This window comes from Anabrus simplex, chromosome 8, assembly GCF_040414725.1.
Source record: "Anabrus simplex isolate iqAnaSimp1 chromosome 8, ASM4041472v1, whole genome shotgun sequence".
Lineage (NCBI taxonomy): Eukaryota > Metazoa > Arthropoda > Insecta > Orthoptera > Tettigoniidae > Anabrus > Anabrus simplex.
Window position 1 is genome coordinate 128,988,946 of NC_090272.1, and position 27,266 is coordinate 129,016,211.

At 40.3% G+C, this 27,266-nt stretch overlaps 1 protein-coding gene across 1 annotated transcript in view; it reads right to left on the minus strand.

Annotated features, from left to right (window-relative positions):
* Nucleotides 1-27,266, minus strand: part of LOC136878884 (zinc finger protein on ecdysone puffs) — a 304,897-nt gene that overhangs the window by 136,753 nt on the left and 140,878 nt on the right. The window contains exon 6 of the mRNA XM_068228845.1: nucleotides 2,775-2,987. Within this exon, the coding sequence (XP_068084946.1) occupies nucleotides 2,775-2,987 (213 nt within the window). The remainder of the gene's footprint in view (nucleotides 1-2,774; nucleotides 2,988-27,266) is intronic.

Consider the following 27,266-nt stretch of genomic DNA (forward strand, 5'->3'; position numbering starts at 1 on the left):
TACGCACAGAAACGATGTTAACAGCACGCGAACAACACAATAACAAATTCATTCTTTCGTCCCGATTAACTGAGTCGTTAGCGTGCGCTAGCCTCTCGCTTGCAGGACGACTGCCGCCCCGAATCCCCAGCTGTATGAAGCACACACGCTGCTGTGGTGAGCGACAAACATGATACACGAAGGCGACGGACGAAACGCTCACGAAATAAAGCATAAATACGCCCAAAAATTAGGTTTCGTAAATTACACAAGCACATAAGAATTTATCCTTTACTCTAGCGTACGGGTATTGTCCATACTAGAGGTTATATTAGTAAAAAATCGGAAGAAGTAAAAATAAATCGGAAAACCGGAAGACGAGTCAAAAACCGGGAAGTTTCCGGGTAAAATCGGAAGGATTGGCAGGTATGTAATCGTCAGCATAGCTCTTCATTGCAACCAAGTTAACCAATTTCTATGTTTGTAATACATACGATTAACAACTATATATTTTTAATGTAGTTTATGTGTGTTTTTTGTTTTCTTTTGCTTTATGTCGCACCGACACCAATAGGTCTTATGGCGACGATGGGATAGGAAAGGCTTAGAAATGGGAAGGAAGCGGCCATGGCCTTAATTAAGGTACAGCCCCAGTGTTTGCTTGGTGTGAAAATGGGAAACAATGGAAAACCATCTTCAGGGCTCTATACTGCAACGAAGTTAACCAATTTCTATGTTTGTAATACATACTGTAACGGTTGGTACACCTATACGTCGCACATTTGAATTTTCCGCCTTAAATTACTCCTCTACAGCTGAAACTCTGAACTTTAAAACTGAATTAATTCAACCGTTTATCAGAAGATGTCACTGTGTTAATTTTGAATTGTTTTTGTTTACTCATTATCAAGAAGTGTGGACAGTCTCTCACAGATGTCTACCAAAAACTATGATCATGCACCCTGGTGCGAAGTGATGGAACTTTTCTTGAAGATATTTTATACTCATAAGTTTTCCTATAACTAAATTTCGTTTTTTCATCTATGGGTTGGCATTATTAATTTTTCTTTCCGCCAGTTATGAACTTAGCCAATCCTGAATCTCTTTAATTAATTTTGGACCAATCGTGTCCGTCTTCCTCAATTTTTGATCTGTAACTTTAGACAACCAATAAACGACTGAGGGTGTCTCTTAATTATTCATGAAAGGTCTCAAATTTTCCACGAGGGGATAAAAACTGCTGATTTTCTCGTCTCCCGGCCACTCGAACAACATCTAGCTTAGTGTGGATATGTAGCAGGGGGCGGGAAGCGCCTCTTTCTTCAGGCAGCAGTTCAACAAGGTAATGGCCGTTTAACATCTTTATTCCTGACTAGCTCAGCAGTTTAACCCTCGGGGCAGGTCTGAAACCTTTAATATGTAAACAATCCATTGAAACATGTAAAATCTTTCCGGTCTGTGTAAAAGTTTCATATAACATTAACTGTAAATCCGGGATAGAGAGTGCTTTACCCTCTCGAGCTCCCCTTCCTTTTGAATTTAAGGTGACTGTTTTCGTAACTGCTTTTCTACTCTTCCTTTCTGTAATATCTTAATAAATTTGCTTGTACGAGTCACCTCCATAGTATGGGAATAACCCCAGCTTATTGGCCTAGCACCACTTAGGTTTTAACAAGCTTCATGTAGGAGTGCAAGTACATGCCTCCATTCATCTTGGTATTTTGGGCCATTTAATTAATCTGTTCTTTTTCGACGAAGGCCCCGTAGGTTGGGTACACGTTACCCTTGTTTATTTGTACGTGTGCTTTGAGAGGCAGTTAATGGAAAAGTTGTTGTGGCCTTTGATAGGCGTGAGAATTTGAGAGCGGGTCAGCTCTTTTGTGTTTGAAAAGTGCCTCTAGGAGGCCCGATATGGGTTTTGGAGCTTATGCTCCTTGTATGAAGGGGTTTTCTGCCCTCTGAACAATGTGTAGAGTTGGGCTAATAGCTCAAGGATTGTAAAATCAGGCCTCGAAGCCCAGAACTTGTAAAAGATCCCTGAATTTGTGCTCTCGTTTGTAAAATTACTCTTGTACCTGATTTCCATTGTTTTTATCACCTAGTGAAAATTTGCTAAGTTATCTTGGCTTTTCTGGTCTTGGACCTGATAGTTGGTTATTGGTTGACTTGTTGTTATTGGTAAAGTCTAAAACTCCTTGTTAAATCTTGTTAAGTTTTGGCATTTATGAAAATATAACCTTTATTGAAATTTTAATTCATCTTTCGGCTTTGTAGTTAAGACCCATTCCAGCCCGCACCTTCTTTCACCTCTGCTGATCCACCAAACCACGGTAACACATACCACTAACAACTATATATTTTTAATGTAGTTTAGGTTTTTTACCTTTCTATTCGCTTTATGTTGCACCAACACAAATAGGTCTTATGGCGACGATAGGATATGAAAGGCTTAGGAATGTGAAGGAAGCGGCCGTGGCCTTAATTAAGGCACAGCCCCAGCATTTGCTTGGTGTGAAAATGGGGAAACAATGGAAAACCATCTTCAGGGTTGCCGACAGTGGGGTTCGAACGCACTACATCCCGGATGCAAGCTCACAGCTGCGTGCCCCTAACCACACAGCCAACTCGCCCGGTAGATTAGTTTTACAATGTTTGAGTATTAGCCTCAGTGGCAAATGTAACCAATAAATTAAATTAAATTAAATTCAAAATGGACTAGATAATATAAAAGAAACTACAAAAGTTTAAGATAATTCAACAAATTTAATACAACAAATTCATAAGCCAATACTTACATTAGCCTCTGAATTGGTTTTCTCTTCACCTTTCTTCTTCTTTTCTTCTCCACCATTGCCTTCTGCCTCATCTCCTTCCTCTTCAACTTCTTCACCCTCTTCTGGCTCCTCTTCCTTTGTAGCAGTCTTTTCCTTCTTCACTTTCTTAACCTTCTTTTTGACAGCAATTTCTCCTTCAATCAGGTCATCATCATCATCATCATCCTCAGAAATCTACAGGGAAGAGGTATGACAATCTAACGTGAGAAATCAGAGTAGATAAATGCCACATGTATAAGCAACTTCAATTCTGAAAATGTCAATCAATAATTCATGTAAATTTTAGTACATTTTAAGATAGGTATCAAATTCTCAAGCATGTAATGGAACTCAATCTGCGGGAATCTCTTGGCATGTTTGAAATTCTGTATACAATAAAGGATATAATACAATTTATTCACATTTTGCTGCAAACACATTTAGTGGCCCAACAAGCCAAGCCACTCGCCTTGGCTGTCCATGTTGCTTCTATCGAAGTTCTATGTACTTCTAGACGATTATTTGGATATGAGGGTTGTAAATAAAAAAATGGCTACACTGTTGGGATGTTACATCACCACGCATTCACTAGTAGGCAGTGAAGGATATCAGCTAGAGCTTGTATTGTTCTGTAGAATGCGTGAAAGAGTTGGTGCAGTGACTTTCGTAGTCTATGACAGCAGGTGAAAGAGGTAACGTGATCGTACTGTCATAACACATGTTCACAAAGTTAAAACAGCAACCCTGGATCAAACTACCGGTGCTCTGTGACAAAAACGCACAGGAATTTCATCAAGGCTTATGAAAAGCCATTGACAAGGATGCATTACCATATTGAACTGTTGCACAATGATTAAGTGTATTTCGTGGGGGTCAGAAAGTGTCCATGGATTTACCTTGCACATGTCTGACGTCCATTTCTGATGATCAGGTAGACTAAGTGTGATGCATCATCTCCGTAGACTGATGGACTGCATAAGAATTACAGTAAAACCTCGTTAATTCAAAGTCGTTGGGACTCAAAAATCGGACTTCGAATTACGTGATTTCGAATTAACCGCCGATTCGCAATTCAGAAGTACCAACCCTTGCCGCGTTACAAAATATTCCAATGCCCGTTACTGCACGAGTTAACCTTGATTCACAGTTAAACCTTTCAAATGCCGTAGGGAAAAACAATCCTAAATGTATCTAACAAGGTGCATTTATTGAAATAATGCTCTTGGATAACGCCATATACTGTCAAACGTAACCTGACACCCGGGAAAAATAAAACACGATTCAAAGACAAGCAGTACGGTAATCTACTGTATATATGCACGACGCAATTTAAGCAAATATGTTATAACCTACTTGATTTACGTGCAGTATAAAGCACTTGCACAGGGGAGCCAACAAGGCTGTCCAAATTGGAAACACATTACGCCAACAAAACACACTTTAAAAACCCAGACATATATGGGAAACACATGGCACCAACAAAACAAACAATAAAAACCCAGACATACATTTTAAACAAATATAAAGAATAATAGATAACTATGTACAGTACCTGAATAGTTCACAAATGTTTAATGATCCAGTAGGGCTTTTTTGTCACACATTAGGCTTATTGCCTTTTAAAGAAAGAGTGTATGAGAAGTTGCTTCATCTTCTTTTTATAAACACTAGCTACGAACTGCTCCATATGGGCCATAGCCTTAATTGTAGCGTCGTCAGCATCACTAGCACTTATCACTGAATCCAACACGGCGAGAGCGGCAAGTACATCATTCTTTGACGGAATAGTTGCCGTCTGCGCCGTATCTTCGTTGTGTTCAACATCAGCTGTAGCTGCATCTCCCTCTGGCGTCACGTGATCACAGCTGATCATCATGGCGGGATCCCGCTCTTCTGAAGTAGTCTCCGCATGGTCTATGGCGATGTATTCGGAGAAAGTCATACCGACATCGGACTTTTCCCGTAACTCCTCCCATTCATCTTCATTATCGCCGTCGTCTTCTTCTGCTCCTTTTTCTACTTCATTCAACGAACCAAAACCACACTTGACGAAGCAGTTCTTGATGGTCGATGAAGAAACAGAGTCCCAGGCAACTGTCACACTCCGCATTGCATCAATTACGTTCCACTTGCGTATTTCTCCCGCCGGAATATTTCTAGCAACTTCCCTGAGAAAGTAACGCACCAGTCGCTTTCTGTAGGCACGTTTCACAGATGAAATTATGCCTTGGTCTAGGGGCTGCAAGTAGCTCGTAGTGTTGGCCGGCAGAAAAAGAAGACGCACATGTTTTAAAATTAGATTATGTTTGTGTGCAGCGCACTGATCCAACAACAGAAGTATTTTCCTGTCCTGGCATGCCATTTTGCGGTCAAGGCATACCAGCCACTCGTCAAAAATTTTGCCTGTCATCCAGGAATTCTTAGACGACATATATTTGCACGGAAAGTGCCTGATGCCTTTAAAACATCGCAGTTTCTCGAACTTGCCTATGACGAGGAGAGGAAGTCTCTCGCTTCCGTCCGCATTGCAACACAGAAGGACTGTGACCCTATCTTTGTAAGATTTCCCGCCATGACACTTCTCTCCCTTAAAACCATAAGTCCGTTTGGGCTCGGCATTAAAAAACAATGCAGTCTCATCGGCATTGAAGATATTGTTCGGTGCATACGAATTGATTATGTGAGCCACCTTTTCTCGCTAACTGTCTGCATCACTAGTGTTCACTGATTCGGCTTCTCCACACACTGCCTGCCATGTGATATTGTGCCGTTCCTTAAAACGCTGAATCCACCCGTTCGAACACTGAAACTCAAGACCCATCTTCAGCGCCACTTCATTCGCTTTCCCCTTAATAATCTCGCCACTACTGGGATATTGTTTGCCCGAACATGCTGAAACCACTCGATCAATTGTACTTCCAAATCGGAGTGTTTAGCTCCTCGAATGCGCATTCGCTTTGCTGTATTTACACCCTGCATTTCCTGAGCTTCTATGCTCTCATGATTTTTTAAAAACGTTGAAAGTGCGGACACAGGAATTCCAAATTCTTTAGATATTTCAGTTTTCGTCTTTTGTCCTTTGTCGACCTCCCTTATAATTTTCACTTTCTCGCTGAGTGTCTTTGAAGAATACTGACGCTTAGCCATCGCAACACAAAAAAAAGGAACACACGTGCCCTAAACTAAAATATCGTAACAATAAACTAAAACACAGTATTGATAAAATATAACAACTTCGAAGTTTATAACTGCACACTAAAACTTTAAATAAAATGAGTAACTAGAAGAATACAAAAGAACTATGATTTCACTAGAAATTGGCAACTCTGAAGCACGCTGTAGACACACCAAACTCAAAGTGAAAGTGCGGAAAGATACACGTTCCGAACACCAAACTCAAAGTGAAAATGCGGAAAGATACACGTTTCGGAAGACGCGTTCTATCGTGACGCGGAGAATTTTTTATTCAAATTACGCCGTAAAGTATTATTTTTAACAAATTGAAGGGCAATTTCGAATTAAAAGTCTGAATTTCAATACTGGGACCGACGTTGTTCTTCGAATTACGAATTATCCATATTTCGAATTAAACAATTTAAATAACACGAAAAGCCGTACCTCGTGTTTCGGGGAACGAGAGATTCTTCGAATTACGCGGCATTTTGAATTAACCGATTTTGAATTATCGAGGTTCTACTGTATCCTTAGAAGATGGGATTGGATATCTTAACCCTCGAACCGGTAGTTGAAATAGCTCTAACCGGTGGGTGTGTACCACACGTTTTCACTCTGAAAGGTGTTTCTGTTTTATACACATAATGTGCACATGCACCAAAACATTTAGTATGAACTGCAAAATTTGAAAAGTGGTTTGCATTTACCCTCAGTGTAATGCTTTTTAAAAATTTCCTGCCCCTTTAATTGCCCACTCAAAAATATCTAAAATATTTTTTACACATCAAATACAATTGACTAATGAGCTTTTCGGAAAATTTTCAAAATATAAATTTTGTAGAGAAATCCATTCTGATGATAGGCATGCAAATTTTAAGTGAATAGTTTTAGTACTTTATGAATTATTCAATAAAAAGTATGGTAGTTGATAGAGCTCTAACCAGTGGGTGTTCATAACCTACCTCAGTGGCACAACACTTATCCATTCTGCTGCAACAGGCCTTGAATTTACAGATGCATTTCATTCTATTACAATATCTTCATTATTTACATTCGAAAATGTAGCCATTGTGCTTGCATAACACACAGTGTAAACAGTAAACAATGAAAGCAAGTCACAAAATCAACACGTGTTTCAAAGCTGTACAAATTGCGACTTTCATTTGTATCAAAGATATCACACATAAATGGATGTATTTAACACCGAAACATTCCACATTCCAAGGAGGAAATATGCCTGATGAATGCTGCCATTTAACGGAAATACTCACAACTCCTCCTAGCTGTATTTACCGGTTAAGCAGACCTGACGACCTATCGTCAGCGGCGATTGAGATAGGCGCACACCTGCCGATCTGTCGTCAGCTACCGGATCGAGGGTTAAAGTATGGCATGTGTTACACATTCTCAACCTGAGGAAAAGTGCATGCTGTTACATTTCCCACCACTAAATACACATACAGAAATGGGAGCACCACATTGTAAATAGTACCCATCTCGATAGATATATCAATGAAGTGGGCATGCTTCTGTGACGCACTGGGACCCTTGAAGAACCAGGGGCACGGCTATAAGAGTCTGACCTAATCTGGCTATTGAATGAACGAGGCCAAAACGAAGATCTCCAAGTCCATAGAAAATTTGAGTGAAAGCAACAGGGTAAGGTCATACCATACCGCCAAGCAGCACTGTCAACACAGCATCCTATTGCTATTTGCAAACAATAAATTTTATAACAATTCTGTTTTTTCCAACAATTCTCAAATATTAATTTTTAACCCGTTTGGTGGGCGATGCGGCAAGATCCTTAGCTACAAGTTGCTTGCTCGACAGGAAACACGGATATATCCACGGATTCAATATTTTTCTCTCAGTTGCCTGCCTGCAGGGGTTTGTTTCTTTTTCAGCAGCGTATTCTGGATGAGCCTGCCCTTTGGTGTACAATATTTTCAACTAGGTTCTCCCAATACCAATGTGTCATCCAGGAGCTGCATCATAAATAATGCACCTTACGTCCGGGCAAGAGCAACCTAAAGCCTAATAGCCCCGCGGTGAAGCTTTAGCTTATTGCCTAATCGTCCCTTAGTTGCAATAATATTGCTGTAGCAGGCATTTCTAGAGATTATGATACTGAACTGGCCTCTCTGATGACAGTTTAGAACTGTGATCTGATCTATTATCACCAGTCTAGACTTCTTCCTTCATGACTGGAGTGTGTGTTTACCGCGAGTTCCACATAATTTATTATCGTATGCATCCGTAATACAGGCACAATTCATGATTTCCTTCCAAACTGTAGAGACCAGAGTTCTATTCAAATATTTTTCGTACATTTTTTCCACTCAAATGTCTAAAAGGAATACGGGCCCCCACCATTAAAAGATGATTTGTGGGTTACGATAAACAAAATGTTAGAATTTAGTGGGAGAATAGTGAATAGTGAATAGAGAATAGTGAAGTAAGTTCTGCCGAAGGGGAATTTGTAAGTGACAGGAATTTACCTGGAATAAGTACGGCAGACTCAAATGTATAGGGTTCGGGCGCAGCTGATGCGAATGTTCAGCAGTCGCGAAAACGACAACTCGTGTTCCACTCCAATTCAAGCAGCGATCATGACAATGACAGTGGTGACAATAATAATGAACATTCCAACAAGTGCAACTTCGTAAGCTTAGACTGAAATCGATCAAAGAAGGTCCCACTCTGATCCAAAATTCAATCATGATGTAAAGGGTGAGATTTTAGGGAAAACAAAACTTTACTTTTTAATGATGAGATTTGCCAGAACATAGCCAAGCAGACAAAAAATACTCAGTAGAAAATTGCATATAAAATCCAGTTTAATAAGATGAAATGAAGGAGTCGAGATCAAGACTGGGTCCGGGCAAATAAGGACAAAATAAACCTTTTATGGTCATACTGTTGCTGCAGGGGACTGTACAGAAACCCAAAATAGGACACTATATTTCTCACAATCGCTTGTTGACTACGCCTATTTTCTACGAGCCGATGACACAGAAGAGATTTTTCCTCCCCAGGCTGAGTGGCCCAGACGGTTGAGGCGGTGGTCAACCTTCTCACTCCAACTTGGCAGGTTCAATCCTGGCTCAGGCCAATGGTATTTGAAGGTGCTCTATTAAGTCAGTGTATTGTCAGTAGATTTACTGCCATGCAAAATAACTCCTGCAGGACTAAATTCAGGCACTTCAGAGTCTCTGAAAACTGTAAAAGTAGTTATTGGGACGTAAAGCCAATAACATTATTATTATTATTATTATTATTATTATTATTATTATTATTATTATTATTATTATTATTATATTTTCCTCCACAGCTTTTTAGATATCTCTGACAATGAGGAGTATAATGGACAAATTCCTCCCAAAATTCACAAGATAAAGACAGTATTTGACCACCTGTTAGCAAAATTTTTGGAGCTTATACCCCTGATGGTAAAGGTTCAATTGTTGACAACCTCTTGTTATGGAAAGGGTAACTAGGGGTGGAAAATTTACATACCAAGAAAACTATAGAGTTTTGGAATGGAATCATACAAATTATGCGAAGCCAAGACAGGGTTCCATGTGTATCATAATGAACAGCTCTAAAAGACATGACACCGTGAAGACTGTAAATATTACCTGTAGAGTAGTGTAATATAGCCCGCATATGTTTCTTATGAGTTGTATGCATATAAACTGGTTCCATCAAAAGTGCTAACCAACATAACAGAAAATTCCATGAGGATTATAATTTATTAAATTATTAATCTTTTAAGTACATGTGGACTTTGTAAATCAACAATGTACATATATAGAAACATTTATTTCCAGGCAGAGATTGTCAGTGAACTGCCTAAAATATTCAGGTAAAAATTACTGTATAAATGAAAACTAAAGCTTTGCTAATAGGAAGAAACAAGCTCGATATCACAGTGTGAAAGCATTTAGTACGTTCTTGCACAAAGTATTGAAATAATAAAATAATGGGATTATTCAACAATTAAATACACTATATTCAAGTAAATATTACTCTTAGGGCCCTTCTATAGTTCATTTTACTCTAAGATTGTTTTTAAACAAGTAATTAAATATTTTCCCCAATCAGGGAAATCGCTCCCCACCTGGGAGTGAGCCGGTGTGTACCCACTTAGACAAAACTCTAAAATTGAGTGCTGAATTACTGGTCCACTTTTTCAACACAACCCAACTGGGTGCTGAATTTTGTCAAATAAAACATTTCAAAACATGTTTCAACCGTTATTGGGCCATCCTCTGCTAATTTAAACAATTGAAGGACATCCTAAAAACTACACAAATAATATGATAAAAATTAATGATGAAAACATGGATGCTTAAAAAATGTTATTTAAAAATGCAACTTGTTGTGACTACCTCAAAATAACTTCTAGTGGAATTTTTTTGTTAGGGCTTAAATGTATTGAAAAGGTGGACCCAGAACTACAAAATAATTCTTTTAAGAATTAATATTTCAGGACTATCACCATTTTCTTTAGCACCACTTGTGGCCTGCTATGTGGCAGTCATCATCATCATCATCATCATGTTTTCCACTCCATTTGCCCGGGTGAGGTTTACGACCTCTCTCCACTTCTGTCTGTCCATGTATGTACCACTCTTCTCTCAAGACGGCAATCGCAGCTGACTCCTCTTGTTCCTATGTCCTCTTTCACTTGGTCCAGCCATCTCTTCCTAGGTCTTCCTAGGTCATTTTCCGACCACGACTGTGTGTAGGATTGTTTTTCTACCCTTCTATCGTCCATTCGTTTGACATGGCCAAACCATTTCAAACGGGCCCTTGTCACTTTTTCATTCAGGGATGGGTACACACCAGCTTCCTCCCTTATTCTTTCATTCCTTACCCTGTCCCTTTTTGTCTTCTGTACCATAGTTCGTAGGAACTTCATTTCTGAGGCTTGTAGTTTGCTATCCACTTGTTGGGTTGTTGTGCAGGTTTCTAGGCCATATGTTGTTATGGGGGTGAAGTATGATTGGAAGAGAATCTGCTTTGATCTTAAGGGAACTTGTTCATTCCAGAGGAGGTTCCGAACTTGATGGTAAAACTGAGCTGATTTTTGAATGCGGTTGTTAATCTCATGCAGGATTCTGTTATCACTTGAAATGATGCACCCAAGATATTTATATTGGTCTACTGTTTCGAGCTGTGTACCTTCCAGCATTATTCTTCCTTTCTTCTTCTGCCTATTGACAGACATAGTAACAGTTTTCGATTTATTTATTGTTAATCCGTGTACTTTCAAATGTTCATTCCAGGTTTTCAGCCTCTCTTGGACTTCCTTCTCCGTATTTCCCCAAATGACTACATTATCTGCAAATACAAATGTATTGATGTCCATATTGTTCTTCTGCTTAATTTCTTTCATGACTTCATCCATGACAGTGATAAAAAGTTAAGGGTGAAAGGGTACTGCCTTGTTGCACTCCTTTAATGGTTTGAAACCAATCAGAATTACCGTTTAATATCTGTACGCAACTGCAACAGTCTTCGTAAAGCATTTTAACTTTCAGGATAAGCCCTTTGGGTACATTTTTCTTTCTTAAGCATTCCCATATAGTCTTCCTTGGAACACTATCAATGCTTTTTTAACATCCAAAAACACTAGTGTTAAGTCTTTGCCCTTCTCCCAATGCTTTTCTAACAGTATTCTAAGTGCAAATATGAGATCGGTAGTTGATCGGTGTTCTCTGAATCCATATTGTTCTTCCTGTAGTTTTGGTTCTTTTATTTTCCTTAGCCTTTTTTCAAGTATTTTCTCAAATATTTTCAAACCATGAGACAATAAAGTGATCCCTCTATAATTGCTACATTTCTTCCGGCTTACTTTTTTGATGAGAGGTATTATTATTACCTTTTTCCAATCATCTGGGACTTTCCTATCCTTCCATATTGCATTACTTACACAATGAAGCCACTGTATTCCTATTGCACCAATTGCTTTGATCATATCTGCACTGACTTCATCAAATCCTGTTGATCTTTCTTTCGGCATACTATTAAGGGAAGTCTCTACTTCCTTCCATGTTGGCGGGCTATCTTGGTCAGACCAAATACTTTAATATGATAACACCGGACAGCTTGCGGTTTTCAGCGAGAAAGTAGATAGTGCTGCTACCTACATGGCTTGGTGTGACCAACTCTTCAATAACATATTGTCATCTGTATGATTCTTGGCGCACTGGCGTGTTGTTTATAATGTATCAGTGTTTGTCACAAAATAATCTTACATTGCAGTTAAATTCCGAGAAAAGCGTTATGTGCTGAACAAATTAACAAACAAGATAATGCCATGGGAACTGATAAGGATCGCAGGTATTAGAAAAGGTAATGACCTCGCATCTATGTTGAGGTTACATTCTATGCCACTTATATTAAGAAATCAATCAAATACTCTACTGAAATATTGGTGGGACGTAAAACCAAATCACACCAACACTACGTCACGCCTCACTATATTTGCGGCTGGGTGGCCCTCTTCTCGTCGCTGTCTCAGCCGGCCCAAGAACAATCTAATTGGCAGACGCCTAGTTGGCTGTCGCCTTCCCCGATGTGTATACCTGTCTCATCAAGGGCGTGGACACCTCTTACTAGCCAACCGCCATCCGGGATGAACTTCGCAGCAGCGGCAACGGCGCTGTTCTTCGCCTTCAAGACGGATTACCTGGTCAACCTTCTCCAGATGCCGTGGCCTTCTTTCGATATCCAAGTCCACCGCAAGGAATTATCGCAAACGGTGTTTGTCTCTTTGGTGCCTCATATTCAGCGGTGCCTACACCGGAGCATCTTTTACAGCAAATGATTTCCCTTCCTGACTTCCCCATCACTCCTACTGACAATCACTCCTCGCCCGCTCTTACTACTACTACTACTACCACCACCACCACCACCACCACCACCACCACCACCACCACCACCACCACCACCACCGTTACCACTTCTGTCCATCCTTCCCCGTCTTTTTCTACCTCCACTATTACGTATAGCCATCCCTCTTCTATCATGTCTACCACTTCCTTGTCTACGACCCTAACCAGTTCCCAGCTGCACCCTGCCAACCTCGTAACTACCACTGTTGCAGCTCCGCCACTTTCCCCTGGCCATGCAGACGACTCTACTCCAGCTAGTCAACTAACTCCACCTCCGAGCTGCGTCATCCGTGGAATCGCCCCTGCCGTCACTGAACGTGATCTACTTCATGAACTACAACTGGTGTTTCGCATCTATAACGACGATGGTCCAACTTTTATGATTCACCTCCAACTCCCTTCCACAGCTGATATCGACCATCTCATCGCTACCGGAGTTCGTTTCCGTAGGCGAACATATCGCGTGGAGCCTTCTCGCTCCCCACCTCGAACTGCCCATCCCTCCCCTCGTCACTTTTCTCCTAGTTCATCCTCTGTCCCGCTACCCACCCTCCCGCCGGCCACTTTCAATCGTCCAGCTCCCCAGCCACATTTCCTATTGCCCCCTTTCCAGATCTTGGACCTTCTTCGTTTATTTGCCACTTCCGTCATCAATATGACCACCACCCTATACTACCTTCTCTTACAACACTACCCTCCTCCTTACCCAAGCTTCCTTCCGCCCTCACCCATACTACCATCTCAATACGTGTAATACATTTATTTATTTATTTATTTATTTATTTATTTATTCCTACCGCCCCTCACGATCTTGGACCTTCTCCGAATACTTGCTACCTCCATCACCCATATAATCATTCCCATTAACTACCTTCTGTCCCAAACCTACTTTACTCCACACCCCCCTATCATACTAGCTCAATATCTGTAACTATTATCACTTTCTGTAATGCCTGTTCACTGTATGTAAATAATCATTATTCTCCAATATGTGCATCCGAGATACGTCAATAAAATTTCGTCCCTGTCCTCTGATGTTTGTTGGGGTCCGCTCATGCGGGGTGCTTTGCGGGTCCCCCCTGAGACCTGGCTTCTTGTTGCGGTGCCCCTGCGCCAATCCACTACTTTTTGTCCTCTCACGGTATGTACAAGACATCCCTCCTCTGTCTTTTCGGTTTTTCTTCAAAATCCTCCTCTTTCTACGGCCAAAGAGGTACTAGTGTAGCTGTCGGCCCGCCCTCTCCTCGTCTGAGAGGAGGGAATGAAATAACTACTTTGATTTTTTTTTTGAGTAAAACCAATAACATTTACAAATATGGAACTCTAGTACACTCACACTTAAGGGTCCACGTTGTTAAATACGCAGCACCATGAATTTCACATTTGAAAACTTGTGGGCTTGTAGCGTAATGGTTATCGCGGCAGTCTTGAAATTGAAAATTGAAGGCCATGAGTTTCGAATCCAGTCAGCTATTTTTACTGTAAGCAATTAATAATAATAATAATAATAATAATAATAATAATAATAATAATAATAATAATAATGTTCTTTACGCCCCACTAACTACTTTTACGGTTTTGCGATACGCCGACGTGCCGGAATTCCATCCCGCAGGAATCCTTTTACGTGGCAGTAAATCTACCTCCACAAAGCTGACGTATTCGAGCACCTTCAAATACCAGCGGACTGAGCCGGGATCGAACCCGCCAAATTCGGATCAGAAGGCCAGCGCCTCAACGGTCTGAGCCACTTAGCTCGGCGTAAGAAAATTATTTCAGTGTATTATTTGCATAGGCTTGACCACCAATCCAACTAATTTAATTATTATGATTGTTCAATTATTTTAACAAAAATATTTCCAATGGGTGTAGATGCTTTCCTCTCAACTGTAGCATAGACAAGTTTGCAGTTCCTGGGCGTCACACCTGCATGCTAGATGTCACTACCGTCGCTGTTCGCACTCTGCTCAATGCTGTTGAGATAGAGCTGTCCGGTATTGGTGTATTAGAGTATATGGTCAGGCTCATCATTGCAGCTTAAGCTGATCTGCGTGGTTACATCATTGGAGTCTTTCCCAGTACTGTTGTATAAATTATCAAAATAGGATTTCGTAATCTTCCTTATTTCTGTCTCTTCCCTAACTATGTTACCATCTGGTTCCTCTATTGCTCTTATGGATTCATTGTCTCTTCTTATATTTCGTATTGTTCGGTAAAGTAGTTTAGAATTAGCTTTGCTGTCTTGCTCTAGTTTATCAGTAAAATCAGCCCAAGCTTTCTGTTTTTCTTCGGCCACAATTTTCTTTACTCGTAGTTTCTGATCTCTGTATTTCTGCTGCAGTTCGTTTACTCTAGATTCATTTCTTTGACTTCCTTTTGGCATTTCTTTGTTTCTGGCTTTCCTGGTTTCATTTTTCACTTTGACAGCAATCTTCACCCGATCATTTAACCAAGGAGTTTCTTTTGCCTTCATTTTGCTATTAGTTTTACCACAAACTTCTAATGCAGCTCCGACAATGCTTTCTTTGAATCTAGTCCACTCGATGTTGCCTTGTTGTAATGCATCTGATGGTAATTTATTGGTCACTTTTTTTTGTGTATTCAAGTTGTTTCTCTGCCTTCTTTAGCTCCCATATCTTGATTTTTGGTTTCCTGTATTTCTGAGTTCTATAAATTTCAATGTGCTTTATTGTTGCGAGGAGAAGTCTGTAGTCACTGTCCAGGCTTTCACTTGGTATAACTCTGACATCACATATGGTCTTTTCTGCTTCATTGTCTGATATAAAATAATCTAACAGAGTTTTAGTATCTCCATTCCAACTGTATCTTGTTAGTTTATGACTTAGCTGCTTCTGAAACCAACTGTTGTTTATTCTCAAGCCATTTCTTACACATAGATCTAGAAGACTTTCTCTTCTGGGTTCCTGTCTCCATAACCATATGGACCTAGTACATTTTCATATCCAAGCCTGTCTGATCCAACTTGAGCATTTAGATCTCCCATTACTATGATATTTTCCTCTCTTTCTATGGCTTCTTCTAAATCAGTTCGGAACTGTTCTTTTTTCCTCTTTGTTACAGCCAGTCTGTGGGGCATACACCTGGACTACTGTCAGCACACTCTTGTTAAGAGAGAAGTTCAACTTAATAATTCTTTCATTAACATATATTACCTCACTGATGACATCAATGTCCTCTCTTAATATAAAACCTATACCATTTTTGGCTTCTGTTTTATTTCCATTCCAATGTAGTTTGTATCCTTTTCTTAACTTTCTTCTTCCTCTTCCCTTCCACTTTGCCTCACTCAGGCGAAGAATACAGAGGTTCCTCCTTTCCATCATATCTATCAGCTCCTTGCTTCTGCCAGTTAAGGTCAGGATATTTAATGTTCCAATTCTGTGTTTAGGACTCTTTCTTTTGGGCTTCTTCTCAGAACATCGTACTTGAACATCAGCCTTACGGTCATCATAGGTTGCAGATGTTTGAGAAGGTGTGTCTATCCGGTATTTTTGCGTTCCGAGGTTCCTTTTGTAGTTGAAAGCAATCGATATAACCCTTCAGTTGACTTGCTAAACCTAACACTGCTGGGGATTTTCTGTCAGGAGTATTCTCCCTTAGCCTTTGGCAGTCCCCTACCTCACTGCAAGGCAGCAGCTGATGAATTTATGTGTCATTTCCTACACAAACGTCTCATCAAACCTTCTAGGGGAAAACTACTCCACCCGTAGTTGTTGGCCTTCCCCTAGTCTGTCGGGTTTGGTGTCGGCCGCCCAACCCTCGGCCAGACAGTCGCAGGTAGTACTGTCTACTGTCGCTTAGGGTAGCAGGATCACTCCCGACCTGACCATTTCTTGCGGAATCTTGCATCTTGTATGACCATGTGCATTGCCATGTGGCAAAAGTAGTGACAACCATGTTGCGGTGGTGGCGTTGAGAGCCTTGGAACAACCTCCATATTACCCTCACATGAGTCGTCGTGACTGATTTGTTCCCTCAGCTGAAAGAAGCTCTCAGAGGTATAAGGCTCCCTGATGTTCCATCAGTGCTCTATACAGTAGTGCACTCTGTCGCTGTGACCAACAGAGACCACCTCAATGCTGGCATGATACGGCTAGCAAACATTTGGCAGAAGGATAGGAACTTTACCGGTGTGAATATACTGAAGGGATGTAGTGAAATTTTGCTGATGACCGCATTAAATACTTGGTAATATCAGTGTTGCCACTTCTTTTAATTTATAACCCTTGTAAATCAGTATGAACATTGTAGGAGCATACAAATATGAACAGCTGAGGGAGTAGAAAATGGCTCACATTACGCAACTGAGGGAGGTTACATGTAAAGGAAACTATGTAATTAGTCCACCTGGGTCAAAACAAGAAATGGTAAGAAAAAAAAACACATTAAAGGCACACGTCTTGGCCCTAGTGGACCATCTTCAGCCTTGAAAAAAAATATATATATATATATATATATAAAGTTTATAGATTACTCTTTTAAAGAAAAACACACTAAAAGTTCAAATGAAAAGTAATTCTGAAAAGTTTTAACCTGTAGTAATGTAAAAACAAACAACCACAAAATCATATAAACGAATATACACAAACACATATTCATGAATTCTTGATGGTAATATATACGACAGCATCAACAGCTACTGACTGTTTTGAAATATTTTTCTGCAACCTATAAACATATAGAAATAGAATCAAACAAGTACTTATCATCCATTATAGATAAACTAAAGCAAACCAACAAAATAAAGAAACACAGTTTGTGGAATTCCTGGCAAGCTGTCCACCTTCGTGAACTATATTCTTTTCTATAGTTATTCACATGTGGCTTCTGAAGATATCCAAACTATGAGGTTCTTGGGCTAGTCATTTATATCTACTCAATTTCCATCTTTGATGATGAACAGGAATCACTTCGTAGCAATTTTGTGTAATTTGTACGTCAATGACAATGCAACCTACATCCTACTAAACACTCTTCACCATGACCCCTCGCATAAAATTTGCTCATTTGTTTTCATATGCACCAAATGAAAACTTTAAAATTGATGAGGGAATCTGAGGTTTCTGAGGAGATGTACAGTTCTGTGTATATATTTTTTTAAACCTGTTCATTGTGGTGAAGCTTCAGGTTTTGTTCTGAAAATGGAGGTCTTCTGTAAGGAGGATATTGAAGACAACACAACTGCACTGTTTCAAGCTGCAGCCCTCCATGTCCCCCTGTCCTGTGCTGTACTAACCTTCTCCTTGGTCTACCCCAGCCGTTTTTATCGCCTACACTTCCCTCAAGAACTAAATGAACAAGACTTGGATGCCTTAAGATGTATCCTATCATTCTGTCTCTTCTTCTGGTCAAATTTTGCCAAATCGTTCTCCTCTCACAAATTCGATTCAGTATCCCTCCATTTTCCTCCCCCGCGAACCACGTGACCTTGCCACCGTAGAAAGGCTTGCGCATCCCAAAGAAGCAGATAACCGAGCCACAGGTGGAACCATATCGGATGGGTATCTGTTGAGAGACCAGACTACCGAAATGTTCATCGAAAGGGGAGTAGCAGCCTTTTGGAAGTTACAAGGGCAGCAATCTAGATGATTGACTGATAAGGCCTTGTAATAATACTCAACATGGCTTAGCTATGGTGACACTGCTACACAGCTGAAAGCAAAAGAAACTACACCTGTAACTAACTCCCGAGGACATGCAGCTCTCTCTGTATGAATGATGTACTGATGATGACTTCCTCCCGAGTAAAATATTCTGCAGGTAAAATAGTCCCCCATTAGGATCTCTGGGTGGAGACAACACGAGAGGGGGCGATCATCAGGAAGATGGATACTGACATTCTGCGAGTCGGAGCGTGGAATGTTAGAAGTCAGAATCATTGTGGTAGGCCAGATAATCTGAAAAGGGAGATGGATACACTAAAGTTAGATGTAGTTGGTATAAACAAAGTACGTCGGCAAGATGAACAGGATTTGGTCAGGGGACTATAGAATTAAAAACACAAAATTGTGGCAGGTTTTGTAGAAAGAAAAAAAAAAGTGTGTTGTATTTGGACTGGTGGACTTACAGAAGACAGTCGTTTGAAAATGTAACTATTATTAATATTACTAAACTGTTAAGGGTTGTTATCGTTATTGTTGGGGGATACTTTGTAACACTGTGAAACTTTCGTGACCTCGACTTTCGGACAGCGGGTGTCCGTCCCTGTCGATCCTAGAAGCATGGTCTAGTTCTGTACTAGTTTCGTAAGATGGAAGGTTCTCGATAAATATTTCCGTTGAAGAAAATAACAGGGGTATCGATTGGTGAATCTGGGTGGCGAAAGGTAAGCTTCTGTGGCCTGATTGGTTACCTGGTGATCGGACCGTGGCCAGCTTCACCTTCCGAGAGAGAGAGAGAGAGAGAGAGAGAGAGAGAGAGAGGTAAACCTTTGACGTCTTTTTGCTTCTTGCAGGTCTAGCGAGCAGACGCACTTCAGCGATCCTCTCACCCGGGATGGCCTGCCTTGGGGTGAGCACTGTTGGTTTCATTTCAACTTAATTTAAATTCAATGCTAGCTTTTCTTTTCACAAAGGAGTTTACCATATTTGCCCTGACTCGCCACTCAATTATTAAGATGTCTTAGCTTTTCAGCTGGGCCCGATTATTTGACTTTGGAGGAAATTAACATTTTCTTTCGGTTTGGTGAACAGTGTAATTAATAGATAAATTTAATTTCCCTCAGGGTTTGCCTCCCATAACTTTGTGTCACTTGATGTACGCTAGTTTTTCCTCTGCTGCACACTGGAAGTGTTTTTTGGTGTGGGAGTAAGTTAAACTAGCCTCTGCACCAAGTTTTATCATTTCTGGTCACCCTCTTGTTCCATTATGTAGTGCAATTATCTCAAAGCACCGTTAACTTTCACTTAATATTGTAAATTTATAATGTGGTTCCTACTACCTTTAATCGTTACATTCTGGAACTTGCATTATATTAATGTATCTCTTTCCTTCAGCCTCAACGCACATCCCCTATGGCCCTGGTAGGGTTCCCACGCATGCTCCCCATCCTTCCTTTGTAGTTGTCAAGTTGATCAACCTGATGTTCATTTGTTTATTTCTCGATGGAGTTTCATTTGGTGCCTCGATTTATCTTAAAGGTGTATAAATTCCATGTAATTTAACTTTTATAATTATTTCTTTACCATGTGTCGTGTAACTGTGGGTAACGGTTACATAAATCAAAGAGGGGAAATGCAGGAGTTGGCTTAATAATGAATAAGAAAATAGGACAGCACATAAGCTACTACAAACAGCATAGTGAGAGGATTATTGTTGTAAAGATAGACACCAAACCAATGCCCGCCATAATAGTGCAAGTCTATATGCCTACTAAGATTTAATACAATATGTAAAAGGTGACGAGAATCAAATTATGATGGGAGACCAGAATGCAGTGGTAGGCCAAAGAACAGAAGGTAAGACAGTAGGGGAATTCGGATTGGGACAAAGGAATGATAGAGGAAATAGGCTGGTTGAATTCTGCACTAATCATAATTTAGTCCTTGCTAAAACTTGGTTCAAACACCACAAACGACTGCTGTATACGTGGATGAGACCAGGAGGCACTGGAAGGTATAAAATAGACTTCATTATGATTAAGCATTCAAAAACCAGGTGTTGGATTGCAAGGCATTCCCAGGAGCAGATGTGGACTCTGACCACAACGTGTTGGTCATGAAATGGCATCTGAAGTTGAAGAAATTGAAGAAAGGAAGAAGTGCAAGGAGATGGGATCTAGGCAAGTTGAAAGAAAAGAGTGCGAGGGATTGTTTCAAGGAACATGATGCACAAGGACTAAATGAAAAGGCAGGGTGAAACACAATAGAGGAAGAAGGGACAGTCGTGAAAAATGAGGTCAGTAGGCCTGCTGAAGAAATATTAGGAAGGAAGGAAGGAAGGAAGGAAGGAAGGAAGGAAGGAAGGAAGGAAGGAAGGAAGGAAGGAAGGAAGGAAGGAAGGAAGGAAAGATCAACTAAGAATCGATGGATAACTCAGATTGATGAACGACAAAAATACAAGAAATGGACAGGGCAGAAAAGAATACAGCCGATTAAAGTATGAAGTGGATAGAAAAGTGCAAGATAGTTAAGGAAGACTGGCTGCAGGAGAAGTGCAAGATTGTTGAAGGTTGTATGGTCCTAGGAAAGGTAGATGCTGCATACAGGAAAATTAAGGAAACCATTGCAGAAAGGAAATCTAGGAGTATGAATATTAAGAGCTCAGATGAAAAACCACTTGTAGGGAAAGAAGACAAAGCAGAAAGATGGCAGGAACAAATCCAACAGTTGTATCAAGATGAAGACTTATATGATTTGGTTCTGAAACACGAAGAGGCAGTCGATGCCCATGACATGAGAGACCCAATTTTGAGGTCAGAGTTCGACAGAGCTGTGGAAGACCTAAATAGGAACAAGGCATCTGGAATTGATGATATTTCCTCTGAACTACGGGTTGCCTTAGGAGAACCAGCATGGAAAAGTTATTCCATCTAGAGTGTAAGTAAGATGTGAGACAGGTAAAGTGCCATCGGATTTTCGGCAGAACGCTAGTATACCTATTTCCAAGAAAGCTGGTGCGGACAAGTGTGAAAACTATCGCACCATTAGCTGGTATCTCATGCCTGCAAAATTTTAACATGTATTATTTACAGAAGAATAGAAAAAAAAGTTGATACTGAGTTGGGAAAATATCAGTTTGGCTTCAGAAGACATGTAGGAACAAGTGAAGCAATCCTGACTTTACATCTGTTCTTAGAGGATCGAATTAAGAAAGACAAGCCCCAAACCTGGTGTTCATAGATCTAGAAAAGGTATTCGATAATGTTGATTGGACCAAGCTATTTGAGATTCTGAAAGTGATCGGGATCAGATACCGAGAACGAAGAATTATCTACAATCTGTATTAAAATCAGTCCGCAGTGACAAGAATCGAGACCCTTGAAAAAGAAGCAGCAATCCGGAAAGGAGCGAGGGCAAGGCTGCAGTTTATGTCGTCCCCCCCCCCCCCCTTCGCCTTTTTAATGTTTACACAGAACAGACGAAAAAGGAAATAAAAGGGGAATTTGGAAAGGGAATAACAATCCATGGAGAGGAAGTCAAAACCCTGAGATTTGCTGATGATATTGTTATTTTATCCAAGACTGCAGAAGATCTAGAGAAATTACTGAATTGTATGGACAGAGACTTGTATAAGGAGTATAAGATGAAAATAAATAAGTTCAAAACAAAAGTAATGAAGTGCAGTCGAACGAAGGCAGGTGATGCAGGTAATATTAGATTAGGTAATGAAGTCTTCACGGAAATAGATGAATATTGTTACTTGGGTATTAAAATAACGAATGATGGCAGAAGTACGGAGGACATAAAATGCCGACTAGCACAAGCGGCTTTCTTACGAAAAAAAATTTGCTTACTTCGGACAGTGATATAGGAATTAGAAATATTTTTCTGAAGACCTTTGTCTGGAGTGTGGCATTGTATGGAAGTGAAACATGAAAGATAACTAGCTCAAAAAGAATGAATAGAAGCTTTTGAAATTTGTTACAGAAGAATGCTAAAGGTGAGATGGATACATCGATTCACGAATGAAGATACACTGAATCAAATTGGTGAGAGGAGATCAATTTTGGTAAATTTCATAAGAAGAGATAGAATGATAGGACACATCATAAGACACCAAGGACTTGATCAATTGGTCTTTAAAGGAAGTGTTGGCGGCAAGAATCGTAGGGGTAGAGCTAGGTATGAACATGACAAGCAGATTAGAGCAGATGTAGGATGCAGGAGTTATGTAGAAATCAAAAGGTTAGCACAGGATAGGCTGGCGTGAAATGCTGCATCGAACCAGTCTATGGACTGATGACTCAAACACATCTCTCCATTTGTGATTCGAACTGCCCATCTCACCTTCAGCATTCTTCTGCAACACCACACTCCGAAAGCTTCCATTCTCTATCTTTCTGAGCTATTTATCGTATATGTTTTCACTTCCATAAATTGCCACGCTCCAGACAGAAGTCTTTCTAACTATTATATCAATGTTCAAAGTCAGCAAATTTCTTAAGAAAGGCCTTCCCAGCTTGTGCTAGTCTGCATTACGTCCTCCGTACATCTGCCATCGTTAGTTATTTTACTACCCAAGTAACAATTCATCTACTTCCTTTAAGAGTACAATTCCTATCTAATATTGCCTGCATAATCCAACTTCGTTCTACCATGCTCCATTAATTCTATTTTGGACTTAATGTGATTTTTTTAGACTTCATTTCCTAATCTAATATTACCTGCATAACCCGACTTCGTTCGACCATACTCCATTAATTTTAGTTTAGACTTATTTATTTTCATCTTGTTCTCCTTACCCAAGACTGTCCACATCATTCAGCGATTTCTCTAGATCCTTCGCTGTCCCAGACAAAACAACATCGGCCGATCTCAGGGTCTTGATTTCCTCTCCTTGGATTGTGATTCCCTTTCAAAATTTCTCTCTGATTTCCTTTACTGCCTGATCTATGTAAACATTGAAAAGGTGGGAAAACAAAATACAGCCCGCCGATTCCATCCATATCCTTTGGTGATTTCTCTAGATCCTCTGCAGTCCCGTATTGCTTCATATTTTATTTCCCTGCAGGGCCACCACAAGATAAACTGTCACAGTCTATATGTTAACCAACGGTTCCAGTTGTATGCTTGCCAACTTTTAGCATGGTCCATCAAGTAGCTTTTACGTGAAAGAAACCAAGAAAAGGAGACCAAGGACAAAGCATGCAGCAATACACAGCAAAACATTTTTATCTTGCTAACTATTCGAGATACGAAGAAAATTCATATAAACTCTCTTTCTGGCAAATCAAATTTCAAGTACACTCAATTCGCTCCATTGTTCGACAGGACTAAGTATTTAGGCAGTGTATTCAATTTTAAGGGTGCCAAGCATTTGTTTTTCTCTGACTTGCTCCACATTTGCTTGTCCATATCCTTCGGTGATTTCCCTAGATCCTCCGCAAACCCAGACAAAACAACAATATCATTGGCAAATCTAAGGGTTTTGATTTCCTCTCCTTGGGTTGTGAGTCCCTTTCCAAATTTCTCTATGATTTCCATTACTGCCTGTTCTATGTAAACATTGAAGAAGTGGGAAGACAAAACTGCAGCCCTGCATCACTCATTTCTGGATTGCTGCTTCGTTTTTAAAGCTCTTGATTCTTATCACTGCAGACAGATTTTTATACACAGTCGAAACTGGTTAAGATGTCCCTCTCTAGTGCGTTTCCCTGGTTATTATGCCATTATTCCTAAGTGCCAGGGCGTGTCCTATTATATACATGCTAAAGAAACCCGGATAGCACATGTACATCACTCTTTAGTGCGTTCGTAACTCCCACCATAAGAAATTTAAATTAGAGTTCACGGCAACGTTGCGCGCACGACAGACCAGCGACAACTGGCTTGGGTAAGGATTTGGTAACGAAATTAACGGCCCCCGGAGCACGGTTGCATGTCGGCCTACAGCTCCAGGGAGGGTCAGTACCAAGCCAATCAGTCTTATTCTCTTTGCGTCTGACGTGTTGGTGCTTAATTTTACGTTCATGAGGCCTCTTTCAAACCTCGCGGGTTCAACCTGCTTCCGTGCTTAGCCGCCAGTCCACCTAGGCCTAAAGAGGGAACTGATGGTTCAAACAGAAAAATGAAATTAAATGGCGTGTGGCTTTTAGTGCTGGGAGTGTCCGAGGAAAAGTTCGGCTCGCCAGATGCAACTTTTGATTTGACACCGTAGGCGACCTACGCATCATGATGAAGATGAAATTATGAAAACGATACACACGTCCAGCCTCTCTGTGTCAGCGGAATTAACCAATTATGGTTAAAGTTCTCAACCCTGCCGGGAATTGAACCCGGGACCCCTGTGATCACAGGCCAGCACGTTAACCATTTGGCCACGGAGCCAGACTGTTCAAACAGAATCTTTCAGATAATGCGGAGGAGGGAAGTAACAGCGCGCAGAGAAAGGTTTTGAGCAGGCAGTCCGTGGTGAATCGTGGTCCCACGCCCACAGTTATTTGTTACTTTACATCAGTTTTTATGCATGTGATTTTACACAGCGGATCGATGGTGCTCGCGACGATAGTACTGCGACCTGTATCAGAACCCGAGTGTACATGTAAGTAGAAATGGATTTAGATGATAAACAAAAGTAGGCCCACTCTCACTCATTTGATATTTCTCATTTTCAACGTAAAAGTCAATCGTGTGCTTTTGTTGTTCTCTGTGTGATTTGCAGCGGTTGTTATGGAACCTGAAAGAGACATTGAGAACTTAATACCTTTAATGTCAGAAATACCACTGATCTCGTGTTTGGGAAAGGATGGTATCATTTTAGATCGCTATCAAGAGAGTATCCTCAAAATCGTACCCATCTCCTTCCTTTGAAGGACACAGCAGGCTTCAACTATTTTTGTATTTTTTAAGTGTAGAAGGTAAACAAAGACTATGAAGGCCCATATTTATTACCCACAATGAAAAGTGTGTTGAAAAGGATTCACTGGAAAGCGCGGTTAGTTTTGCGCCGTTCGGCCTGCTGTATGTGTACGTCAGCAGAAGCAGGTACTGTACAGCCTCCCATACACACGGGCACGTTTTACTCCAGCGCTGTCTGAAAGAGGCCTGAGTGACTCTTGTAACAACATATGTAAATTAGGCCTACTGTACTTACAATAGAGTAAATTAATGTATTATTTGGGTCCACCTTTTCAATACAAAATGTAAATAGTTTAAATTATATGATTTTTTTGCTAGTTGCTTTACGTCGCACTGACACAGACATGTCTTATGGCGACGATGGGACAGGAAAGGCCTAGGAGTTGGAAGGAAGCGGCTGTGGCCTTAAGGTACAGCCCCAGCATTTGCCTGGTGTGAAAATGGGAAACCACGGAAAACCATCTTCAGGGCTGCCGACCGTGGGGCTCGAACCCACGATCTCCCGGATGCAAGTTCACAGCCGCGCGCCTCTGCGCACACGGCCAATTCGCCCGGTACATAAATGATTAGAGACTAGTTTCGACCTAGTACTAGGTCATCGTCAGCCTAAAGCAAAATTAAAACACAAAATATCGAAGAAATTAAGCAATGTAAAGACACGTACGGTCTAGTATAAGTACATACCATGTGAGATATTGTGCAACACTATGTTAAAAGATAACTCTCTGAAAGAGATTCATAATAAGTCCTGTGCATATTAAGAAGATGTTATAGACAGGGATCCTTGAATTGCTGGAATATGCTGGCTCCTTTAAGATCCAGGTATCCGATTGAAGAACCAATGAGCCGAACTTATGTCGTTTATTTGTGAATAAAGTCCAGTGCGCTGTATAGCATTAAAAAGTCCAGTGCGCACTAAAAAGATGTTAAAGAAAGAATTCTTGAGTTGCTGGATAAGGAAATTAGAATATGGTGGCTCCTATAAGATACTGGTATCCAATTGAAGAACCACTGAGCCGAAGTCGCATCGTTTATTTACGATTAAAGACCAGTGCGGCGTGTAGCATTAAAAAGTTGATAGTGATACACCGAAAAGTTCCTGCTTTAAAATCCCGAGTATACTCGTGATATTTTTACGGGTTCTAAAATAAATAACAGCACTAAACAGATGGCAAGTAATACAACATGACACTCAATACTGTTCAAATGTTTGTGGCTGTGTGAAATGCCCTAAAACAAGGATCAACACACAATGCTACATTGCTGGAAAGCCGCAAAAACGAACTGCCTGAGTCACCGACATCCACTACGGTTGAGTCAGAGACATCTGTTGGCAAAAATACGACCCTAAAGTAATAATTTCATAAACATCTGGCGGAAATATTGAGAAACAACAAGAAACGAGTATATTCGGGCTTTTAAATTAGGTACCGACCAAAGAGCGACATTGCCGAGTATACTCGAGATTTTATTTTATATAAATATACAAAACCCCGAGTATACTCGGGCTTTCGTGTTAAGAGGTTAAAGGAGCCAGCATATTCCAGCAATTCAAGGATTCCATTCTATAACATCATCTTAATAGGTATGCACTGGACTTATTATGAATCTCTTTCAGAGAGTTATTTTTTTAACATAGAGCTGCACAATATCTCACATGGTATGTACTTTTACGAGACCGTACGTGTCTTTACATTGCTTAATTTCTTCGATATTTTGTGTTTTAATTTTGCTTTAGACTGACGATGACCTAGTACTAGGTCAAAACTAGTACTTAATCATTAATGTAATTTAAACTATTTACATTTTGTATTGAAAAGGTGGACCCAAATAATACATTAATTTACTCTATTGTA